The 24,696-nt window shown below is 38.7% G+C and overlaps 1 protein-coding gene across 3 annotated transcripts in view; it reads left to right on the forward strand.

The window, feature by feature from the left end:
• bicd1a (bicaudal D homolog 1a) overlaps nt 1-22,684 on the forward strand; it is a 55,283-nt gene extending 32,599 nt beyond the window's left edge. The window contains exons 3-9 of one of the 3 annotated variants that reach the window (XM_036585580.1): nt 3,520-3,672; nt 5,461-5,937; nt 11,475-12,596; nt 14,352-14,503; nt 15,340-15,550; nt 20,778-20,863; nt 22,373-22,684. In XM_036585580.1, the coding sequence (XP_036441473.1) occupies nt 3,520-3,672; nt 5,461-5,937; nt 11,475-12,596; nt 14,352-14,503; nt 15,340-15,550; nt 20,778-20,863; nt 22,373-22,484 (2,313 nt within the window). In that variant the 3' untranslated portion in view covers nt 22,485-22,684. The remainder of the gene's footprint in view (nt 1-3,519; nt 3,673-5,460; nt 5,938-11,474; nt 12,597-14,351; nt 14,504-15,339; nt 15,551-20,777; nt 20,864-22,372) is intronic. The other 2 variants (XM_036585579.1, XM_036585578.1) reach the window with 2 other exon arrangements.
• Nucleotides 22,685-24,696: the final 2,012 nt, after the last annotated feature.

The following is a 24,696-nucleotide window of genomic DNA, read 5'->3' on the forward strand; positions in this document are numbered from 1 at the left end:
GCTGCAGGGGTTTCCTGGCTCTGTTCCTTTCTGGGTGATGTCCAGTGTGCGCTGCTGCACTGGTCCTGACCCCAAAGTGCGTGGAGCCACTGATTACCAGTGCTACAATAGAGCCATGCTGGGTGATAATTGGTCAATAATCCTCTAGACTTCATGTCCAGCTCATCTGTGCTGGTCCCTATGGCAGTGCTGTGAATGTGCAATGAGACAACACATCCTCTGACAGAGCTGCAGCATTGTGTACAGTAATCAATAACACCGCTCGCTTTTCAAGGTCGTCTGTAAGCAAGAGCAAAACAGTATCTTAGCCTGATGTTTGCCTGATTTGTGTTGTATATAGATTTTGTGCTTTATTGTTTAAAAGCAAAACTAGCACTTTTTCATTTTCTGCCAGACATTTTCACAATTCGATTATTGGCATGTAAATAAAGTCATTAACAGTGGTTTGATGTAAAATGGTGCATTGTAGAGATTTTTCTGATTGATTTACAACACAAATATGGCCATTTCTTTCTCCACCAGTGAAACTACATGTCTGCTGAATCTTTATCTTGTCGCCGTCCAAAAAAAATAAGTATTTCCATTTATTCAATTATTATCTGTTTTATTTGAGCACAACTGTCCTTTACATTGTCTCAAAATTTCATGATGATTGGGCCAATAGAAATGCTCCGAAATTGCTTGAAATGAAATCTCTTTAACTTACATTAAAGGTTAAGACCGTTTTTGCCCTCTCCTGTGATGTGACCAGTTAGTTACTTGTTTTTCTCTGTACAGCGACAGTATGTAATGTTAGCAATGGTAAAATCTTCACTATGATTAAAACAGATATAAATTTATATGTTAGGTCAACATCAATCATCTTAAAACAATGACTCAGGCATAAGACAGCATATTTATAAGCATTTTATTTAATAACTTTCTATGAGAGAGCTTTCAGGTTCCTGGTTCATGTCACAGTGAATGATACTGACTTGGTAGGTTTCTCTAAGATGGAGCATTTTGCATCAAACCACTCTGAATGACCTTGTTTACATCTTAATGATTTATTTATGCAGAAAAAAAATGGTGGAGTTTCTTTTAATACAAATAATCATAATTGAACTAAAGAAAGTAATGCTTTCAATGACTTCATTTAGATTTGTTTGTAATTTCCACATTATTTACAGAATTTTGTCTTACAGTTTACTTACTGTTGGTAATAATTGTGTTTATATGTATTCTATTCATGTGGAACTGATATATACATTTGAATCATGTCAGTTCACTGCATCAGGTTTCTGAGAGCAGAAACTTTTTTGCCAATGAGCTGGTTGGAGTGGTTAGAGTTAGTAAAAGGCTGCTGAGTGTACAGTATAAAACAGCAAACATTTCAGCTTCTAAGCTGAGCTGAGATACATGTTTGGTATGTAGAGCAGTGAAGGGGCTCTTTCTGTCCCAGCCATCTCTACTGGACCTGGCCGGTGTCCCTCTTCTGCTTCACACACACACAGTAGAGTGTGGGTCAGCACTTCTGTGTGTGTATGTGTGAGGATGTGTGTGGGTTGGGACCTTCAGTCAGCAACGGACTCTCACCCTGCATGTTTGCATTGGTCAGCAGTGTTTTGAAATGCATGAATGGTTTCACAGAGGATAGGGGCAGTCTCAGAGTCTTGAAGTATACACTGCTACAGCTAAGACTAACAAGCTGTAGAACAGAGCGATCAAGGTCATCTAGCTGTTGTAAAAGCATTCTCCTTATTAGTTTTGGAGTTGTTTTATTTGCTAAAGTAACATTTACAAATAGTGATACGTATAGATTCATTGGAGCTACAATAAATACTAACGTAAATTCTATACAGATATAAAAACGTTCCACATGAATGCCAATAATACACAGTTTTGGCTTGATGTATTGTCTATATATCAAAGTCTCTGCAGTTATTTCAGCATTTGGAGGCTTCTCTGTTTTTTAGAGTGTTCAGTGCAGGAGAGAATGCAAACGTCAGGAGTTTCTTTACATGGAGAGCAATTTGTTACCCAGCACTTTCATCAGCTTGAGCATGAGAATACTCACACACTCCTAAAAATGTGTGTTTTTAAACTGTGTGGTGTATAGACATTTTTTACCTAAATTGAACTGATTAAAGTAAAAAAAATTAAGATGCACTGCTGTGTAGGCTGATTCCTATGTGTGATATACACCAACTGTCCACTTTATTAAGTACACCTGGATCTACACTCATTGTCCATTTTATCAACTCCACTTACCATATAGGAGCACTTTGTAGTTCTACAATCACAGACTGTAGTCCATCTGTTTCTCTGCATACTTTGTTAGCCCTCTTTTACCCCCACAGGACCCCCACAGGACCACCACAGAGCAGGTATTATTTAAGTGGGGGATCATTCTCAGCACTGCAGTGACAGTGACATGGTCGGGGCGTGTTAGTGTGTGTTGCGCTGGTATGAGTGGATCAGACACAGCAGTGCTGCTGGAGTTTTTAAACAGGGTCCAGTTATTGTCCACTCTATTCGACACTCCTACCTTGTTGGTCCACATTGTAGATGTGAAGTCAGAGATAGTAGCTTATCTGTTGCTGCACAGTTTGTGTCGGTCATCCTCTAGTCCTTCATCAGTAGTCACAGGATGCTGCCCACAGGACGCTGTTGGCTGGCTATTTTTGATTGGTGGACTATTCTCAGTCTGGCAGTGACGAGGAGGTGTTTAAAAACTCCAGCAGCACTGCTGTGTCTGATCCACCTGTACCAGTGCAACACACACTAACACACCAGTGCCACATCAGTGTCTCTGCAGTGCTGAGCATGACCCACCCCTAAATAATACCTGCTCTGTGCTGGTCCTGTGGGGGTCCCGACCATTAAAGAACAGGGGAAAACAGGGATGACAAACTATGCAGAGAAACAGATGGATGAATACAGACTACAATCTGTAACTGTAGAACTACAAAGTGAACTTATACGGTAAATAGAGCTAAAGTGTGAATGAGTGTTTTTGTTAGTTAGCTGCTTGTTGATTTATTTAAAGATCTCCCATGAGCACTGTCCAGTTCAGTCCACCAAAACCTTTATTAACACATTAACTTTGACATGCCTACTTATAGGCCTTGTCTATCCTTCATTCTTGGTATCGTATTTTTGGTTGAGATTTTATATGGTAGTTAATGTCATCAGTTCTGCTTGTTTGTCATGTTTTCTAGTCTAAACTCTCTTTTGAATAAACTAATACACATACTCCCTCATTACAGTACTTGAGAGACTCTTGGATAAATATGCATCATTACTGGAACAGATGCTGTTTTCCTCCAGAGTTTTTCTTTACTGCTCCAATTGCAAGTTAATGTGCACTCCTGCATACATGTAATGAATACCATTCATTTGCAATTGATTTAGAGAGCAGCGTTCCCCGTGCTGTCAGACTCGAACAAACATGACTTGGTGTAAAGAAACCTTTCTCTCTTGCTCTTCTCCCTCTCTTACTGGTATTTTTTTTGTCCTTCTCCCTTCTCTCTGTTACAGAGTAATGAAATGCTGGAGCTGCAGAAGGGCAGGATGAGAGAGGAGATAAAGGAATATAAGTTCCGAGAGGCCAGACTGCTGCAGGACTACACCGAGCTAGAAGAGGAGAACATCACCCTGCAGAAGCTTGTGTCCACACTCAAGCAGAATCAGGTATATCTGTTTAACTACCCATATTTAATAATATGAATAAGTCTCATGTATAATATTTATTTACATACCTATATGTAATGATTATCTGCCCCATATGTATAATATAAATGTAACTGCCTCTATGTAATAACATTACATCCTATATGCATTATGTTATCACAATAGATATCCTCCTTAATGACTTTACAGTAGAAGAACCTTCCATTCAAAGTTAAGAACTTTTCTCCTTGTACCATAAAGTTACTTTTATTTTGCAAATACACGTTTTTGTCCCTACAGTGACCATTTATGTAATAAAAAATACACAAAAGCCTAAACAATTACATTAACAAATATAATGTCACATTTTTCAGTATTTAGCATGTCTACCATTTAGTTCAGTCTGGTTGCATACATAAAACCTCACTCCACATCTCAGATGTCCAAGTTCCAGAGTTTTTGCCATGACAGTGATGATATGTAGCCCATATGTAATAATAATAATTTGTCCCCTATGTACTATATATGTGTAGCTACCTACATGTAATAACGATATGACCCATGTGTATTACATATGTGTAACTAGGCGCATGTATTAAGAATTTTAAAATTTAATAAGAAACCAAAAACTGACTGAAGAGCGTGCCTCAAATAGTCTGTTACTTCTCATCCCCACAGATGAATAAACTGTATACCCACAATGTCCATGACTTACTTAGTCTTGCTCAGGGCTGGAACGGGACTTGTTTTCAAAATGGGAGTTACATGATGCAAAAAAGCCCACCCTAAACTCTAAACTGTGTTTCACCTGCTACCCACATACTCACAAATACACACACACACAGCATTGCCTTCATGCAAAATAACTTTTAAAAATAACTCTAAAATAACTCTAAAATCTGCACATGTTCATCTTTTTCATTTCTTGCTTTGTGTATTATTTATATACACTGATGGCTAGACAGTAATAAAATAAAAACTGAAGAAAGCTTTTATCTTAAATGTGACATAATCATGACAGTCAACTCATTCTTCTTTTCTCGATGCCACGTTGTTTTTTTGCAGTTCGCTTGGTGCTGCTGTCTATCTTCACATGATTCATATGTAAAATTGCTACATTGATAATGCAAAAAATGTAAATAAACTCTGCAGAGCACTGCCTGTCAACCAGTACCAGATTTACACTGTCACACTGAATTTTATACACTTCTTATTCAAATTTCACCTTAAATAGTGCCGCAGTTACACGCTAGCACCTGTACAGATATCTAAATGTAACTGCTACATCATTTAAGTAGGAACAGGAAATGAGAAAAAGAAGCTAACTTCAGCTTCATCTAGTTTCTATCCACTGTACAAAACTAAGTAACTGTACTAACTTACAGTTAACAAACTAAGGCTATATAACTTGAGGAAGGGGGGGTGCGGGTTTAACCCCTAAATTACTGTAGATATACATTTGGATGTAACATTTTATAGTTTTTCTGAGCATTTTTGTTCTTATATACATGAGTTTATTTCTTACCTCACGGTAACCGGCCCAAAACGCTACCAGACCACCAAGAATTTTCCCAACAGTTACACACTCTGGCACTGGTCTTACATGATCACAAAAGTCATTGTTCATTTTGTATTACAAATTGGAAAAATTTTGTCTGGTTCGTTGGAAAAACGTGATGAGTAACACGTGTCCACAATGTTCATTTAAGGTCTACATCATCTGTATGAGGTTCATGAGTATCTAAACCTAAATCATTTTACCGATCTATTAACCTTATGCTCTCCTCATTTCCTAACATCTGTCTTTAGGTGGAGTATGAGGGTTTGAAGCATGAGATCAAAGTCCTGGAGGAGGAAACAGTTCTGCTGAACAGCCAACTGGAGGATGCATTGCGTTTAAAGGACATCTCTGAGGGCCAGTTAGAGGAGGCACTGGATGCTCTGAAGAGTGAGAGAGAGCAGAAGAACAACCTGAGGAAAGAGCTAACCCACCACCTCAGCCTCAGTGACTGTGTGTACGGAGCCAGCACACACATAGCCATCTCAGCTGTGGAAGGATTCAAGTTTGCAGAGGAAGCTTCCATTAATGGCACCTCACCCTCAGGTTCCAGTCTCAATAACGAGGACAGTAATCGGTGTAATGGCTGTAATGGTCATGGGCCAAAGATGAACGGTGACTACCACCGGCCTGGAGGGAGAAAGGGAGAGGTGCTGCACCCGGTGTCCGATCTGTTCAGTGAACTCAACCTGTCTGAGATACAGAAACTCAAACAGCAGCTCTTACAGGTGAGTTACAAGTGGATGGATATATACAACTAGACTTGAGTTGATCTATCATCTAAAAAAACATAATGTCATTTTTTTATGCTTGGGTCTGATTTTCACTAGCTTGGAATAGCTATAGCTTGGACTTCTAAAGCTGATTTCCTCAGAGTAGCCCGTACACAAGCGCTGACATCTCCAGTTCAGACAACCTTACCAATTGCAGACTCAAAGGTCGCACTACTGCTGGCAGGACATGTGTAGTGAAGAAACACAAACTCTACTAAAGCCTGAATTTGGCTGCTGGCTTTCTTGGGCAGTAGCCAGTTCAGTGCTTTAAAAAAAACAGGCTAACAACTTCCCCTCTGTCCTAGTGATAACTTCAACACCTGTGTGAGTTTCATCTGGCTTTCCATACTATGTTTAACTTACATTTACATTTACATTTACAGCATACAGCAGACGCTCTTATCCAGAGCAACTTACAAAATGTATTAACCTTAATACATTTGGCCCATCACAAACAAGCAACAAGCTCAGTTTACTGATGCTCTCTAATATTGATGTTGTCTATGGATGAAACGACTCCCATAGAAGTTCACACAGAACCTGTCTCTTCCTTGCAATGGCCATATGGCTCCATCCATTCAGAGGATGCTGCCTCCAACACATATAATGTGTTCCCATGTCAAGTTACATCCCACAGTGCAACTACCTTGCTGGACACTATTAAACTAGCCACTGTGGTTTCCACTGCTGCTATCCCTTCTAAAAGACTCCCACACAGGAAATACTCCCTGTCTCAGCAGGGGGTCCGTGTATGGCACCTGTATCTAGGTCATCTCTGGTATGACTGTTGCCTTACAATGCTTTCTGAGTGATGTAGGTAGTTCAGTCTGGTGCAGTGCTCAGTGCCTGTTGTATTACAGTTCTTATAGGGCCTGCTGAATGGAGGTAATTTATGGCCTTTATTTTGGCTTATCATAAGTATACAAATGTGTTATAGTTGTGTTATAGTTATACTTAATTTGAGTATCTTCCTGAAGGACACGTTATCAAGCTCTTAGTGACAGACTTTTTGTGTGGTCCATCTTTTTAGCCTTTGACATGAGCAGACCCCACATGACTACTAGTGAGTTCACTGAGGACTGGTGATTACGTTGTGTAAACTTGTGGGTGAGCTACACACGCTCTGCTTGCGGAGTGTATCCAGACGAAGTCCAATTCAATGTCATACTCTGGCCCAATCCAGCATTTCTCCCTGAGATCTTATCCCCTTAATATGTGAATCAGCATATTGAACTGGCTTTGTTCTCTGACAAGCAGAAAGCTTGTCGTTCCCTGTTGCATCCTGTCTTGGCACTGCAGGCGATTGTCAGACAGACCAGCTGTTTGTCTGCTTGAGGGACACAAATAAAGAGGCTCCCCTGTTGTAACAGAGACTTTTTACTGGGTAATCCCTATGGCTTACAAGTCTATCTGGCAGACGATCCTGGGTTTGGTGTCTTAACACTCTGTCTGGAGTTCTAACAGTGATGGGCACTGAAGGATATCTAACTGATCATTGCTTTAGACATTCACTTGGTTGTTTTGTGTCAATATGACCTCTGCTTATGCACTGAGCCACTGACAGCCAGTGGCAATGAAACAGTTTGCTAGCTGTGAATATAATTTTACTAGATTCCATTTTGCACCAGAACCAGAACCAGAAATTAGAGTGAGGCGCTGGAAGTGGGTGTATTTCCTTCCTGTAACAGATTGAATACTCCAGAAGTGCTGACATTAATAACATGCCTACAGAGTGTAATTTATATATTTTAAAATTCTAGATTTTGGGAAAAAGCATGCGTATTGGCTCACATATGCTATGATAGACTACTTAGGAATTGAAATTTGGTATTTAACAACACGTAATATTTTAATACTCAAGTCCTGTAGAACTTCACACAGAACTTCTTGAGATGGCCACATGGCACCATCCATTCTGAGGATTCCACCTTTGACTCCTCCTTTCCAATAGTTTATCCAGGTGAGTTATGAGCAATTACCTTGATGGATACGGCTGTGTTTTCCTGGGTAATAGCCACAGCTGATGGACTGCTAGCTGGTGCTGGCAGTCCAGGAGGTCCATGATGTATGCCAAGTGCATTGAATCTAGACATCATTTGAGAACTGGCTGTGTTCACGAGAACTAGAAATAGGTTTACGCACTAAAATAGCATTTGTAATTATATCTATGTCATTCTCTTATACAGACAGGCAGCAATCCACTACAGGACAACACCTATTATATATATTTTATTCAAACTGTTTCAAACAAACTGTTGAAAATGAGTAGGTCTCACATTTTGTTACATCCTTATTGCAGATCATGGTATCATGAAGTTCATAAGTTTCCAGTGGACAGAGCTTAGAGATGCCATGAAGTCAGCTTAGGGAATATTGTCTGTGTTCACTGCTGTGATGGAAATCTCCTGTGTTTGTCAGCGCAGGCCCTGTCAAAATGATTAGCGTTACTAGCACATTGGTTTCTGCAACTTCGTTGGAAAGCGGGACAGGGTGTGTATGTGTATGTGTGTGCCACAGGCGTGTTCAGTGGGAGACAGCAGGGGACAGGAATAGAAACTCTGCCAGTGACAGCACAGAAACACAGAGAGCATCCGCTGCATAGAAATCAGTGTGCTGTGTAAGAGTACTGCTGTCCGGAAAATAACAATGAGGCTAAAGTATCCTCAGAATGAGAAATGAAATTAACTAGTATTTTTGTACAATATCCATTATTAAATAAACAGTAAATGTTTTAAAAGACAAAAAAAAACAAATAAATATTTGTGTGGAATAAAATGTATAAAATATGTACAGTAATGGTGATGATATGCATTTTGTTTAGGACAGTCCAACCCTTAAATTAAATTTGTGAAAACATATGTCAAGCTCAACAGCCAATTGTAAGATTAACCATTAGAACCATTATTGCTAGTGATAACAAAAGCATATTGTAATTTGGTATTCATTATTTCTCACTTGTAGCTCATTGAAAGAAGTCGAGACATTTTGCCAAAAGTGCAGATTCTAAATTCACAGTCATTACCACATTTATGTTGTAAGAGGTTCTTGTGTTCACTGCTGAAAGACAAAAAATCCTTTCATTTTAGCTGTGCGTGTTATTTATTGACATTGGAACCAATCTTAAAGTCAGAAGTGCAGACTCAGTCAAATCAGAATATAAACCAAATACAAATTAGTTCTTTATTTAGCTAGCTATGTAATTAAGCACATAAGTGTTAGGATTGCACCGTATTGGTATCAACGCCGTTACTGGCATTTAAACACGGTATCAGTATCGGTGATGGGGATGCCGATACCACAAAGCAATTTCTGACACACACATGCACCAGCAGACGAAACTTAATAATACTTTGTTGGTATGGTTTGACAAGCAGCAGTTAAAATGCTCATGGCAGAATTTGTAACACCAGTATTTTGTGGAGAGGCAGTAGTAGTGGGTGATATACCAGTTTGAATTGTTCCTAAGCCAGGTTTGTCAAGTTTGTCTATATATATATGTCTATATATTTGTCTATATAGCACAATAAAATACTGATTATATTTAGTGAATAAACAGAAATAGGTTAGTCTTAAAAAACTGTGTTCTGTGTCACAAATAAAACATATCAAGCTTAAATGAATATATAGACTTTTTTCCAAGTCATTCTGGGTCAGTTCTTTTGGTCCATTCATCATCAAACTCACACACAATGTACAAGGTTTTGTCCCAACAGCAGCAATATATATATATATATATTATATATATATATATATATATATATATATATATATATGTATATATACACAAGTAAATGCTTGATAGTGACACAGCACAGCTTTTACAAAATATTTAAAAAGTGAAACTGTATAAATATCATGAATTATAAGCTAGTTACTTTAGATAGAGTTAGTATACTCAGGAATCAAGTATCAGTATCAGAAGAGAAAAAGTAGTATTGGTATACCTCCAGTATTTGTGTAATTGCATTAATTGCAAATAGATTGATAATAGTAATTCTCAACTTCTATTCGGTTAAAGTAACTAATATAGCTATATAGTAGGGTTTTTTTAGAATGGAATGACTGTCATGGCTCAAACATAATTGTGTGACCAGTTTTCCATTATGAATAAAAAATGAAAAGAATAAAACCACACATAAAATTCAGCCATAAATAGTGAACACAAATCAATAATTTAGAGAGTATAACACACTGAGTGACTCTGCATGTGATGTAATGTGGTCATAGTGCTTCCCCTTTCATCAACCATGTCTGTGTGTAACCAGACATTCAGTGATAATGTACGCACACACACATACATTGCATATGCACGTCGTTTAACAGTCTTGTGGCCTGCCTGACAGGTGCTGAAAACCAATAGAAAACTCTTATGTCAAGGTTTCCCCTCAGGCTTTGTTTATATATTTATTTTCTGTTTTCTTGGACCTTTTTCAATGAAGAATCGATAGAGTTTCACCATCTCAGCTCCACACACTGGAGATGGCTGACTCCTCCAATACAATGGCTGACTCCTCTAATACAGTCCTCTAATACAATCAAAAAGCAGTTAAGCAGCACTTGCGTTCAATTTCAAGAATCATGTGCCATGTGTCACAGGCAAGTTGAGGAAATATAACACCTCACTATACATGTCTGCATGTTGTTTGACCTGTGAATCAAGTGATGCTGCAAACCATGCTCTCTGTATACTGCTGTAATAAGAATAAGAACAGTGAAGTCTCAGCCTCAGATGCTCCGCTCACACATATGTGGAGGATCTGATAATTATATTAATTTTGTCAGTCTGATGTCTATAGTAGATATGTACTTCCTTTCTTGAGCCTTTCAGAGCAAGATACACTAGATTGATCAAAGGTTTGTGGCATACCATCACAAAGTTGGACTTTAACACCATTGTTGTACCTGAGGGTGCATTTGCATTGTACCTCGTACAATGTACCTGTACTGTATCTTTTTTCTGACAGTGTAGAGCTGGTATAAGTGTATTAGGCTTTAGGAGTTTGGTGGTCTGCCACCCCAAAAATATCCAGCCAAGAGTGGCTTTTTGGTAAGAAACTGTCCATTGATGAAGAGCATGACTAGCACAACCTGTACATAAAAGACTGACCACCAGCAAGGAGCAAGGATCTACAAGAGAGGTCTTCAAATCTGGGCCTTGAATCCAGTTTCTGGTTTTGGATTTTGTTATCACTGGTAAATACTGGAGTTACATCAACAGTTCAGTGATTGCGAAATCCAGGACCAGAAACTGGATTAAAAGTCAGAATTGAAGACCTCTGATCTATAACTATAGATTGGCTGGTGAGTGTGTATATAACATGTATATGTAATAGTTTGTCCCTGTCTACAAATTCTTGTTTGACATTGTTCACTATTCCATTGCAGTAAAAGAGAAGTCTGTATGTTTCTCAAGCTGCTCAAGAATCTCTGCTATGCTATGCACCATCCACTTGAACACTCTTTTTTCATTACCTGCTCTGCCCATCTACTAGGTTGAGCGAGAAAAGGCAACCCTACTGACTAACCTCCAGGAGTCTCAGACACAGCTGCAGCACACACAAGGTGCTCTAACTGAGCAGCACAAGCGTGTGAACCGCCTTACGGAGCGCATCAATGCTATGAAACGTCTCTGTAGCGACAAGGAGCTGGATGCCGAGGAGACAGAGAAAGGGAACCCACCCACGAATGGCTGCCATGAGCATGAAGTGGAAATCAATGGCATCGAGATCCTGGAGTGTAAGTATAAGGTAGCCGTAACAGAGGTCATTGACCTGAAAGCTGAGCTGAAGGCCTTGAAAGAGAAGTATAACAAGTCCGTGGAGAGCCAGTCAGAAGAGCGCAGCCACAGTGAGGGCAAGCTTCAGGTTCTCAATGAGCATGTGACATCGTTGGAGAGGGAGTGCCGTGAGAGTCGTGAGCACATCAGCAGCTTGGAGGCAGAGCTTCGGTGCACAACATCCATGGCAACCGAAAGTCAAGGTATGCTAAATTCTGCTCAAGATGAGCTGGTTACCTTTAGTGAAGAGCTAGCACAACTGTACCATCACGTCTGCCTGTGCAACAACGAGACACCCAACCGCGTCATGCTGGACTATTATCGCCAGAGTCGCGTTACACGCAGTGGCAGTCTTAAAGGTGCTGATGATCCCCGGGCCTTGCTGTCACCCCGTCTCGCCCGCCGCCTGGCTGCTGCCAACTCCTCAGACCCTTGTAGGAGTCCCCAGGACTCACCCCTAAAGGAGCCCTCTGGGGAAGGTGGTAAAGGGGAGACAGTGAGCCAACAGAGCCCCTCCAGAACCCCCTTTGGTTCCCCAGTTAACAGTGCCTCACCATCCATTTCACCTGCCCCAGAGGCAAGCGGAGATCTCCGCAAGGAACCCATGAACATTTACAACCTGAATGCCATTATTCGGGACCAGATCAAGCACTTGCAAAAGGCTGTGGACCGCTCGCTGCAGCTGTCCAGACAGAGGGCAGCCGCTCGGGAGTTAGCACCCATCTTCGACAAGGACAAAGAGTCCTGTATGGAGGAGATCCTGAAGCTCAAGTCCCTCTTGAGCACCAAGAGAGAACAGATAGCCACCCTGCGTCTCGTCCTTAAGGCCAATAAACAGGTAGGAGTCCACTCACGTTTTAATATGAACCACAATGCAAATCATACTAACCAATAACTTGTATACTCATATTTTATTACATTAACATACAGTCAGCACTATAATTATTGGCACCCTTGGTAAAGAGGGGTAAAAAAGGTCCTGGACACACTGGAAATATGAGAAAAATCTAACCATTTATCGAAATTTCACACTGAAAATATGAGAAACAAATCTAATCATTAAGTCTAACCATTTAGGAAAAAATACTATAAAACCATGTGTAACAAAAAAATGGCACCCCTAGAAATTCTTATGAACAAAAAAAATTAAAGCATATCGCCATTTATATTTAACTTTAACAGAAGTCCACATGAGTTTTAAGAGGCCAAATTTCCTTAATCTTTCATCAACATGGGAAAAAATCTGAGAATACACAAATAAAATGAGACAAAAGTGTGCTGAAAATGCCTTTATCCACTGTGCAGTAATTAAGACGTTAAAAACAACCAGAGCTGTAGGGAACCTGTCTGGAAGAGAATGCATGTTTATTTTACTCCCACACACAGTAAGGAGGATGGTTATAGAGGTAAAACAATCTACAAGGATCATAGCTGGAGATTTAGTCCCCAAACATTAATATACCACCTTCACACAAAAAAACTATTTGGAAGGCATAATAAAAGAAAGAATTTTCTTTTGTCTAACCACGAATGTAAACTCTTTGTGTTCTCTATGCACTACTGGAAACAGGTTCTATGGTCAGATGAGACAAAAATAGAGATTTTAGAAAACACTCAATGTAGGATTGGTGTAAAATGAAAGATGGTTATGCATAAAAAAAATGATCTCCACTGTTAAGTATGGTGGAGGATATATATGTTAATTTTAATCCCAAATCTCTAGGAGCCTTGTTAGGATACATTGCGTCATGTACTCCATGAAGTAGGTTTATGCCAGTCCAGGAGGTTTATGCCTCTGTCAAAAATTTAATACTGAGTTGTTGCTGGATCATCCAGCAGGGCAGTGAACCACAACAAATGTGCAAACCCACACAAAAAATGGTTCAGTGACTACAGAATCAAGCCTTTGACATGGCCATCCCAGTCCCCTGACCCAAACCCCATTGAAAATCTGTGGGGGGAGCTGAAGAAGAGACTACAAAAGCGAGGATCTAGGAGCGTCTGAAGAGAATCTGATTTGTTGCTCTGTATTCTCTAATCTTGTAAAGCATAATAGGAGAAGAGTCACCGCTATGATGTTGGCAAATGGAGGTTGCACAAAGTACTGAATGGGTGCCAATAATTGTGACACATAATTGAAAAAAAGATAAGCAGTTTTGTTTTCTTAGACTAAATTTACTTCACTCAAATGTTAGATTCACATTTTTCAGTGAGACTGAGCTAATTAACCACAAAGACTTTTCCACTCCTCCTTTCACTACAACATTTTTCCACTCCTTACCACAGGATGCCAATAATTATGAAGCTGCTGACTGTGTGTCAGAGTAACAAGGTTTTGTTTAGATAATTTTAATCATACTTAATTTTAACTAATTTTGGACCATGTTCGTTCATTCTTCATTAACTTTTCACAAAATTTGAAGGCCATCATTTTCAGTTAACGCAAAAAAATTAAAAATGAAAATGGAGTTGGAGGTTTGGATATGACAGTGCGGAAATCTTTTCACTTGCTAACCTGGAAAGCTTTCATAAACCAAGTTAAGGTAGAAAATCTGCTCATGCCTGAGTAACAGGTTTTCTGGTTTCTCCCCAGACTGCAGAGGTAGCCTTGGCTAATCTGAAGAGTAAGTATGAGAATGAAAAGTCCATGGTGACAGAGACAATGATGAAGCTGAGGAATGAGCTAAAGGCTCTGAAAGAGGACGCAGCCACCTTCTCTTCCCTGAGGGCGATGTTTGCCACCAGGTACACTACGTTCATTTTAGCAGGCATCTGCCCTTCACTGTAATGAGATCAAAGGCATAACCCTTAGAAGAGTTATTATTGTTGTTGTGATATACATTTGATTAAGTTTCATTATTATGTATATGTAATTGCACAATTAGGCTATTTATATTTGTAATATATTTCTTTTTTTTACTATCTGTTTAGATGTAAACACATCAACAACAAAAACCTAGCAAAAATGTGAAGGATGTGTTTTTTTCTAATAAGAACTTTTCTTCAGATTATAACAATATACAGTCGTATTCAAAAGCCTCCCAACAAAATTACATGTTTTGTTGGTTTTCTAAGTTAAACATCTTCTATACAGGGAACAAACTATGTGTAGTTTGTATATCAAAGTATGGCATTTTTCTGCAAACTTTAGTGTAAAATGTGTATTTTTTTCTCAGTAATACATGCTGGAAAAAGCACACACAGTATAAAATCTGACATAATTTTAAATTCAGTTAAATTCAACAAATAAACAGTAACTGTATTATAATGTGCAGAAATGTGTACTTAAATTCACTCAGAAAAGCAATAAAGTTTGACCAAGGGTGCCCAAACTTTTACACACGATTGTACATCTCCTCTTCTACTTACAAACACGAATCTGGTATCAGTTAAAAGTCTTAATTCAATTATTCAGTGAGCTTTCAGTGAGAACTAATTAAAGAAGAATTTTACACTGCAACCTTAAGTGGTTAAGAAAGTTCATGAACATCTGCTCTCTGAAAACAGCTGTAGTTTTTTGTGTGTCTTTTGCATTGACTATTACTTGACTGTCTTCTGCCTCTTTGTCCCACTCTCTGCAGGTGTGATGAGTATGTCACTCAGCTGGATGAGATGCAGAGGCAATTGGCAGCAGCTGAGGATGAGAAAAAGACTCTGAACTCGCTACTCCGCATGGCCATCCAGCAGAAACTGGCCCTCACACAGCGTCTGGAGGACCTGGAGTTTGACCACGAGCAGTCACACCGTGGCCGTGGAGGAAAGGTTCCCAAAATAAAGAGCAGCCCTCCAAAAGTAAGTCACCAAACTGCACTCACTACTCTCCCTAGACCCAATAAAACTTTTCATTTACAAAACCATATTACTGCCACTGCTGGTGGACCACCTTAGGAGGTACCGCATACATGCCCTTCCTGGATCTCGTCATTCTTTCTTTCCAGGTCTGAGCACTTGGCATCTATTAGAAGGCCCTGTGAGGTCTTAAACGCCATATAGCTCAGTCCACATCCACAACAGCAAGTGGCCTTTGTCTCAGGCCTACATATCCCAGAATTCCAAGCTCTGAGGCTGAGCAGGCAAGATGCAAAAGGACAGACTGGTTTCCACATTTTGTTTTGATTGTGAGACTCTTCTCAGAGATGTGCTCAACAACACTTCTGATGTTACTGACCAATGTTTTTATGAGATTTATGAGACCAGAAAATCTCACCATCAAGACTTTTGGGACATTTCCATTGGATACAAGTAAGCATGTTTACAACAGATATTGCAATGGTTACCTTAATTCATTCTGGCCAGAGTGCCTCTTTAAAAAAGATTGGCTGTTTGAGCTTGAGCCTGGTTGCAGAACAATAACCTGTTTAGCTTTCTGTTAATTTATTTGAAGTTCAATGAAATTATAATTTTAAGGAATCTGGGTTACTTACTTAATCTTAAAATTAGTTAAAAATGCCAAATATTTTGTTTACAGCATATATAACTGATCATATTACTACTAATATAAAGAATCTACATACAAACAGAAATAAAATATAACTTTGTTATAAATAAAACTTTAATGTTTTGTTCTGTGGTCTTTAAGAGGAAACACACTCCAAGGCTTTCAAGGTTTTGCATACTTTTCGCTCCTATCTCTGCGCTGAGAATTTCTAATGGAGTTGAGTTTAATTAGTGCCTCTATCCCTGCCTGTTTTCTTATTTTGCAGGTCAGCATATTCACTGATGCAGTCATGTATTCATTGTGTGTAATGGAGTTCTCTCAAGTCTTTGAAAGTACAATATTATTAGGTAGTGATGCAACTCAGGAGAAACCAGTGGCTCCACCCAATGGTCAGATAGGATAAGTACAGAACCTGAGCCTCAATAATGCTGATGCACTTTTCTGCACCATCTTCAGGTTAAAGCAACCACCCACAGTTACTGCTTTGCACACTGCCCCAGTGCTTTTGAACATTTGCTAAAGCATGAAATGGACCAGTACTCAGTACCCAGCATTATCTTGCGTCATAAATGTAAATACAGCCATGTGGCCCCTATGCTGTACTTACAGATTCAAGTGTCATGCTCAGATGATCTCAAGGGCATGCCATATGATTAAAAGTGCAGTCGCACAGATCTGTGCTATTTAGGGCTACAGCATATGGGACTGCAGTGTGTGCATTGTGCAGACTCAGGGACATGCTCTCACCTCTGCTCTCTGCTGCCCACTAGCTGTATCCCAGTGGACTGTGGTGTATGCTCAATAATACGGGATACATCATTTATCATTACACACAAGGCTCTGTGAACCAAAAGGCATTTGAAGAGATTTCTGGTCAGTGAAATCTCCTCAAATGCCTTTTGGCTCACAGAGCCTTGTGTGTAACATGGGAGTTCATTAACTTCCCATACTTAAGATGGACCTTTTGAAAGTTAATCAGCCCTGAACTCGGATAGATCAGGTCGTGATTTGTGCAGGATATTGGAATTTGCTGATGTTTTATGGCAGGGTTCCACTGAAAAAAAGGATATGTTGAATTTACTTCATTCTAATGTGTAGATTATTTTCATGTGATTAAAATACATACATCAACACAATGTTGTATTTTAGTTTGCTTGCTTTTGGCAATAATTGTGCCAAGGTTAAAGTCAGAGTCCTTACATAGCGCTTTCACCCATACAGACATATTTTGACACACCAGAAATGAAAACTGTGTTTATGTGACATTTAATTCATGTGGAAATAACATACGCATTAAGTAAATTCCTTTTTCAGTGCAATTTCAGTGCAATAAGTACAATCTTGTAGTGATGCATCTGAATAAAGATGCATGATTAATTTTACTCCTCGTGTTTATTTGAAATTATTATTTTATTAGACATGAAGCAGTATTTCAGATTGTGTTTTCCTTGGAAGTGATGATGCTTGATTCTTATGGCCAATACTGATTCCAAATTCTTTACAGCCAGATTGGCTGATGACCGATTTTTGCCAGTTTTTGCTGTTTAGTAATCAAAGCTCACACTGTTTGGGCTAATGAACACATGACAAACTGTAGCTCATTTCCAGTACTTTTTTTAGCACATAAATATTATGACAGAAGCAGGGTTGGCTATGGCAGCCAGAAAAGAAATTGACTCACTGCTTTCTGGCACCATAGCCTGTGGTTCGTCTATGGCAGAGACATCAGTTTGCTGTAGTTGGTAAAAGCGTGAGGTTTAAGTGAGATAATTCCATGTTTTTCTTGCATGTTGAATTATTCTAACATTGCATTATAAGCAAATGATAGTGAGATTATTCTCTGTCCTTTGTTCTCCAAAGCTTATCCACTCAATACCTAAAGTCAACTAAGTGTTAACCAAACAACATACATCAATTTCAATATTAAATGCAAACATGGTAATAATAATATTCTGATCTGCCCTCAGGGGATGTTTGAATTTGAAACCAATGAACATCAACTAATAAATTATACCCAGTTAAGCCGTCATGGAAAAGAGTAATTAGATCCTCAACCAGCAGTGAACATATTTTATTTAAATACATAGAGAAAGGACTGCTTTATTCTCTTTATAGGTTTTGTTGATATTCAAGATGAGACTGGACTTCAGCACTACAGCACTATTATTTACATTATACAATTGTAACAGAAATCGTTAATAATCCAAATAATTAGACAAATCGTCCAGCATCCAAATAATTAGACAAATCGCCCCGAATCCAAATAATTAGACAGATTGCCGATTGCCTGTTCGGAGAAAAAATCAGCCGTTTCCAGACTTGTCTGATGGTGCACCTCTAGATTTCTTTGTTCATGTCGTGGTGCTGTAGTATTGCTGCAGAGGTGTGTGGCTCGTATGAGTCAGGGGATCCTTCTGACATGTAGGCCTAATGAGGGTGGAAACCAGCCTGATCCTCTACTGTCTGCCAGCTTCTATTATCTAATAATCAGTAAAGCACAAATCACACAAAGAATCTACTGTTAAAAGAAACATCCGTAAATGTATAACAGTATCCATGTTAAAACAACCCTTCCTGCAGTGTCAGTTTAAATGTGTCACTTTCTGCTTTAGGCTTGCTTAAACTCGCTTTTTGATAAGCATCTAAATTCTGTTATGCAATAGTGGCCACCACGCAAATCCCCAGAAACAGGCTCAAAATTCTGGGAAGGGCATCTGTAGGAGGTGAACACTTTGATTTTCATAATGTCTCATCCCCTTACCTCACGAACTGCCCACACACCGAACCAAGCCCTGTGTGGCCTATGGCCTGCTCTCATCCTCTTTGTAAACAAGACAGAGGACCAAAAAAGAAAGTTAAGTCCTGCCCCCAAATGAAATTTTAATTTATTTTCAAATAATTTTATTATTTACCATTTATTATCATAACTATTGGATTACTGTTGACTATTATGTTGAACATGAATATATGTGTATATATATATATATATATATATATATATATATATATATATATACTAGAATTGTTTACCATTTGATGAAGTGTTGTAATTGTTTTGAGCTGTGTTGTGTATTCTTGTTTTGTTTTGTGATTTCTGTATGCCCCTGTTTGTTTTTACTACTATCAAAAATTCATCTTCTTCATGTATTTAACATGAAATTCCATCCATCTATGTCTGAGGAAAATGTGGCTTTTTAACAATAACTGTAGGCTTTATCTGCACCTTTTCTTGAACTATTTCTGCTTTGCTTGTCTTGCTCATAACTCCACTCAATATGACATGACATCACAACATTAAGCTATTAAGCTACAATACCTTGCAAAAGTCAGAGCCCACTTTTTATATATTTTACAGTCAGGTCATTAAATACAAGCTATTCATTTTTCAGCATCAGGAAAATGAAAAACAAATAGAAGGATCAACAACTAAATGTAATATGAATTTTTTCAATATTTAAAGTATTCACCCATTGCCTTTATTACTGCTTTCATTTTCTGGGGTGACTTTCAGTTTTTCGAAGAAATCTGCTGGGATAATGTTTCACACCTCCAAAGTTCTGTCTGAGAAGTTGGTTGTATTTTCTGCTTCTCACAGTCCAAGTAATCCAAAACACATTCAGTCGAGGTCTGGGCTCTGGGGTGGTCAGTCCATTGTTGTGAGAACAGCAGCAACATCTTTGATTTGCAAATGATCTTCTTTGTTGTCTATTTCTTTTCTCAGTAACAGCTTCTTGACAGCTGCACATCCTTTCAGACCCAAAGCCTTGAGTTGTCCTCTCACAGTGGAAGGATGAACAGAAACACCCAGTGGATTTTTTCAGATCTGAAGCAAGAGTGGAGCTTGATTTTCTCCTTTCTCTCAAAGATAAAAGATTTTAGTATGTTTATCCGATGGGAACAGTTTTACTGGAGTCCCATTGTCTCTATCTTTAAATTAATTTTTGTACTCTAGTTTTGGAAACTCCCGTCTTTCATATTTTCCTTTGACTTTCCTCTTCCTTACACAAGTGGATTATCTTACATCTAATGTTTTCAGAAACATCTCGAAAAATCTATAACTTGTACTTAACACCCATTTTGACAGGAAATTGAATAACAGTTGGTCTCTGGCTTTTACACAGTACTGTATCTGCTCTTCACCATTCAGTCTTCTTTAAGTGCCACATTCATTGTTCAATCACCAATTCACAAACTACACAATCCACAGTTCACACATTCTGTGTGTTCAGCGACTGTGTGTGTTTTGAGTTTAAAGGAATATACGCAAACAAACATGCTAACAAGACTAAAGGTGAATGGAAGCTACCCCTAATTAGCGTGATGCCTTGTTTATGGGCCTACATGATTTCAATCACTTAGCAACCTTAGCATTTTGACTGAGCTATTCCTTTAAATGTATGCATTTGTTCCAGTCCTCTGCCAGCTACAAGGTAACTTTGTATAAAGCTCTCTTATTTTGAAGCACTGAGTTTCTTCCTTTTCTCTCAGATAAGTCATTCCTGGTGTGTGTGTGTCCTAGTGTGTATGTGTGTGTCACTAACCCTGACTGTCACCCCTCTGTATATCTGTCTAATTTATCAGTCTCTTGTAGATTGTCAGCAGCCTGCTGCCTCAGTACCGCCACTCTCCCCACAAATGAGGCGCGGCAGAGCGTCCACAGGCCGCAGGTAACCTGCCCTATGGAGGAACTCTTTATGTCTGTTAGCTACTGCTTCAGATCACAGCCGACACTGTAGACAGATTTCTTCTGTGCCAGATCTTTAAGCAATCATAACAGTGAAAAAACTGAAAAAGTAAAATGCAACACACAAATGATATTACTTTTTATTTCTCTTCAGGAAGTGTGTCAAACTGAAAAGCAAATCTTTCTCCCTAAAATTAGTTAGAAGGTTTTGCTTTTTAAAGGGGCCATATGCTACATTTTGTTTTTCAGTAAGGACTTCAAGTGATGACTGAAAAACAGGGACCACTTTATTTGAGGACTATACATTGGGGCTTCATAACACATGCATAAGCATTTAATAACACATTTACAAAGCAATACATGAACAGTTTATGTCAGAATTCACAAGATTACATAAAATCACACTACAGATTACATACACCATCAAACTAATTTATAGATATGCACACATCAGTTTTGTGAAATATGCCCACAAATTAAAATGATACAGGAAAATATGCGTGATACGTATTTATCACTTTAATTTGAGGATATCAGAATCTTTTATAGGGGCAGGACTCTGCCTTATTGAATTACTTGGGGATGATGCTTAAAGTCTTGTAAGTGGAAAAACTGTCCGTCACTTTAAGGGCTCTTATATCAACACAATGTCATTTACTTCATAAACAGCTTATGTCATCAGCGAAAACTGACATAAGCTGTTCATAAATACTCAAGTAGGGGTTTTTAAATACATTATTCAGTGGTTATGCATGTATCATGAGCTTTGCATGTAGGTAGCGTTCAGATTAAGTGCTACAGACAAATGTAATGGTTTGGCTTTTTAGGCTTGTTTGCTGCATGTCATTCAATAAAAGTAATGTAATTAGTATTTTGCATATTGCATTTTTCACTGTTCTAATTGCTTTAAGATCTATCACAGAATCTTCTCATGGAACTCATACCTCTCTGCATTTAAACCACAGTATTTTATCACCATTCACAGAATCTTTAAAAGTGGTATGTTTAGCTCAGGGCCATTAAATTTATGTTTGGTTTGGCGTGGGTCAGGCTTACTAACTTAGAAAATCAGTGTAGTCTCTCTCTCAATGGTCAGGACCCTGCTCTTGGTTAATATACAACAAGTACAGAGTGCTAACGCATCTTTGCTTTTCACCTTGCCCTGACTTGTCAAATACAGGAAACACATCCTGTGTTTAAAGTAACATGTTTATGTTACTAATTCTCAAAGTGGCTTGAGAATTTCTTTTGTCTTGGGTTCTTGTCTGTCAGTCTGAGAATTTGTCAGCGTAATAATGTACATGTTTACCATGTATGATGTCTTATGTGTTAATTATACTAGTACATTATGACAGATGTATCAATGTCAGTTTTGTTACAACACTTACTGAACTCATTTTAACAGGTAAGTCACTTGGTAGGAGGTGACATCACTGAAAAATCATTGTAACTTTGCTTTTTTCTTTCTCTCCCTTTAACTGACTGTCAACAGTCCTAATATTGTGATAACTTTTCAAGAGGACCAGCTACAAGAAGCCAGCCCCCGCATCCCCTGCGACCTTTTCAACTGTCTGGCACATGAATCTCATCTACCTGGCCCCTAGCCCTCCCACCATTATCCATGGCCCATCCCACTCGGACAAGAACAAAGACAAACCAGGGGATACATCTGTCAATCAAATGCCCATCCAATCAGGTGCTCCTCTTTCTGTGTGACCTCAGAAGGACCCGCCCTGTTTTGACTCTTTGGGGGGCCTGGACTAGGCTGCACTATTTTATTCTCCTAATGAAACTCCTGATGAAAAGAGAGAGAAATACTGCATATAATTGCCTGGAATAAAATATTTATCAGTTATTTATTATCTATTTATTTATGTTTCCTGTCTTATTTATTTGCAAAATCTTTGTGCGGAATCTTTTGTTCTTTGATATTACTTTTCATTTGAAACTTAAAGGTGCAGCTTTGCTGTGGATGTTACATTTGCCTTTTTAGAACTTAATAAACTCAGTAATCAAAATATTGGTTTTTATTCAAAACATTTAAAAAAAGGTTAAAAGCTACTACAAGGTTTGTTGAAATGTTTTGATATGATTTACCTGAAATCTTGACGTTTGCTTTAAAAACCTCCAAAAGCTGCACTGCGATTAGATTGTAACAGGCCAGGAGTGTGGTCAGAGTGGTCAAGAGTGGTCAGTAAAACATCATTGCTCGTGCAGTGGTCATAAATTATCTTTTGAAAATGGTTTTGACTTAGACAACAAGCCGAAGGACCTGATTGTTAAGTAGACCAGGACGACTGAGCTCAAAGTAATAACTGACTGTAATTCTTAACGTGTGTGAAAATATCTCCGTATGTCTTTCTCTGCAGTGGCTGAGTGACATTTGGTTTTGACCTTTTAAGTGTGAAACCTTCAGCGGTAATGTTTGCATAACAGTGATAATATTGTTGAGTTTGGTTTATTTGAATCTAACGTGGCTGTATATGGAGTTTATGTTATTTTTTTATATTCATTTTGCAATACATCCTCATAAAGACAATATTTTATACTTGAGTTCTCATTTTTATTTTTACTGTTGAGGTGGTGTTGGGTAGGAATCTGAGGGTTAATGCAGTTCTGGAACAGCTGAAGGGCAGACAGTGGCTGCTGGCCAGAGTGGGGCATGATCCTACTGTACTGGTGCACTGAGTTTTCTACATCTGCATCTGCTGATGTCACCCCAAAAACAAAGCTTTTGTGTTAAGTCTTCACCATAAAGTTATTATTGTGGATGTCCTGTCTCCTCCCTCTCTCTTCCCTCTCGCTGTCTCTCTCTCTTTCTCTCTCTCTCTCTCTCCCCACCTTGAATTAAGCACAAACACATTCATTTATATACCGTTTAGCCATAACATTAAAACCACCTCCTTGTTTCTGAGGTCTGAGAATGACCCACCACTCAAATAATACCTACTCTGTGGGGGTCCTTACCGTTGAAGAACAGGATAAAAGGGGGCTAACAAAGTATGCAGAGAAAAAGGACTACAGTCTGTAGTTGTAGAACTACAAACTGCTCCTGTATGGTAAGTGGGGCTAATAAAATGGACAATAAGTGTAGAAACAAGGAGGTGCTCTTAATGTTATGGCTGGTCAGTGTATTCTCTCATAGTAATTTTTTTTCTGGCCTTATTATATTGTTAAAAATACCAGCAGGACCATTTCAGATACTTCTGCACAAGACGCTAAAAATGAGAAGCAGCCAGCCAGTAAGAAAAGTGTTGAACTGCTGAACTTCTGTGTCTGTTGTGGAAGTGGAACAATGTTGAGTTTCTCTAATGACGCTCACAAAAGAGGTCATAGGATCAATGGTCTTATTCAGACACTTCTTTCAGTCTTACTGGTACATTTGGTACCAAATCTCCTAGTTTACATGGAAGGCTTTTTGATCGTTCTCTATGAGTTGATTGTCTTCCGCTTGAAATTTTGTGCTTGGTTGATGTGCATCTGAGGGGAATTGAAGTGATATGCACTGAATAGGACAATCATCCTCCTTGTTACTGGTGAAAGCATAGTTGTGACGACAAGACATAATGATTTGATTTTTCCTTTGTTTGTGTATGTATTCACTTATCAATCATGTCACAGTTTATGTCTTTGTTCATGAAATAAAATCGGAACCCAAGATTCACTTCTGCATGTTGTCAAAGACGTATACCAAAAGAAGATGAGTGTGATGTGGGTGAACAGTCGCTCTTTGTTCAAAATAGATCATGGATGTTTACTCAAGCCAGCCTTATCTGAAGAGTCAAAAGCCTTAGACTTAAGAATTGTAAAGAGACA

The sequence above is a fragment of the Colossoma macropomum genome, unplaced genomic scaffold, assembly GCF_904425465.1.
Source record: "Colossoma macropomum unplaced genomic scaffold, Colossoma_macropomum, whole genome shotgun sequence".
NCBI classification, from domain to species: domain Eukaryota; kingdom Metazoa; phylum Chordata; class Actinopteri; order Characiformes; family Serrasalmidae; genus Colossoma; species Colossoma macropomum.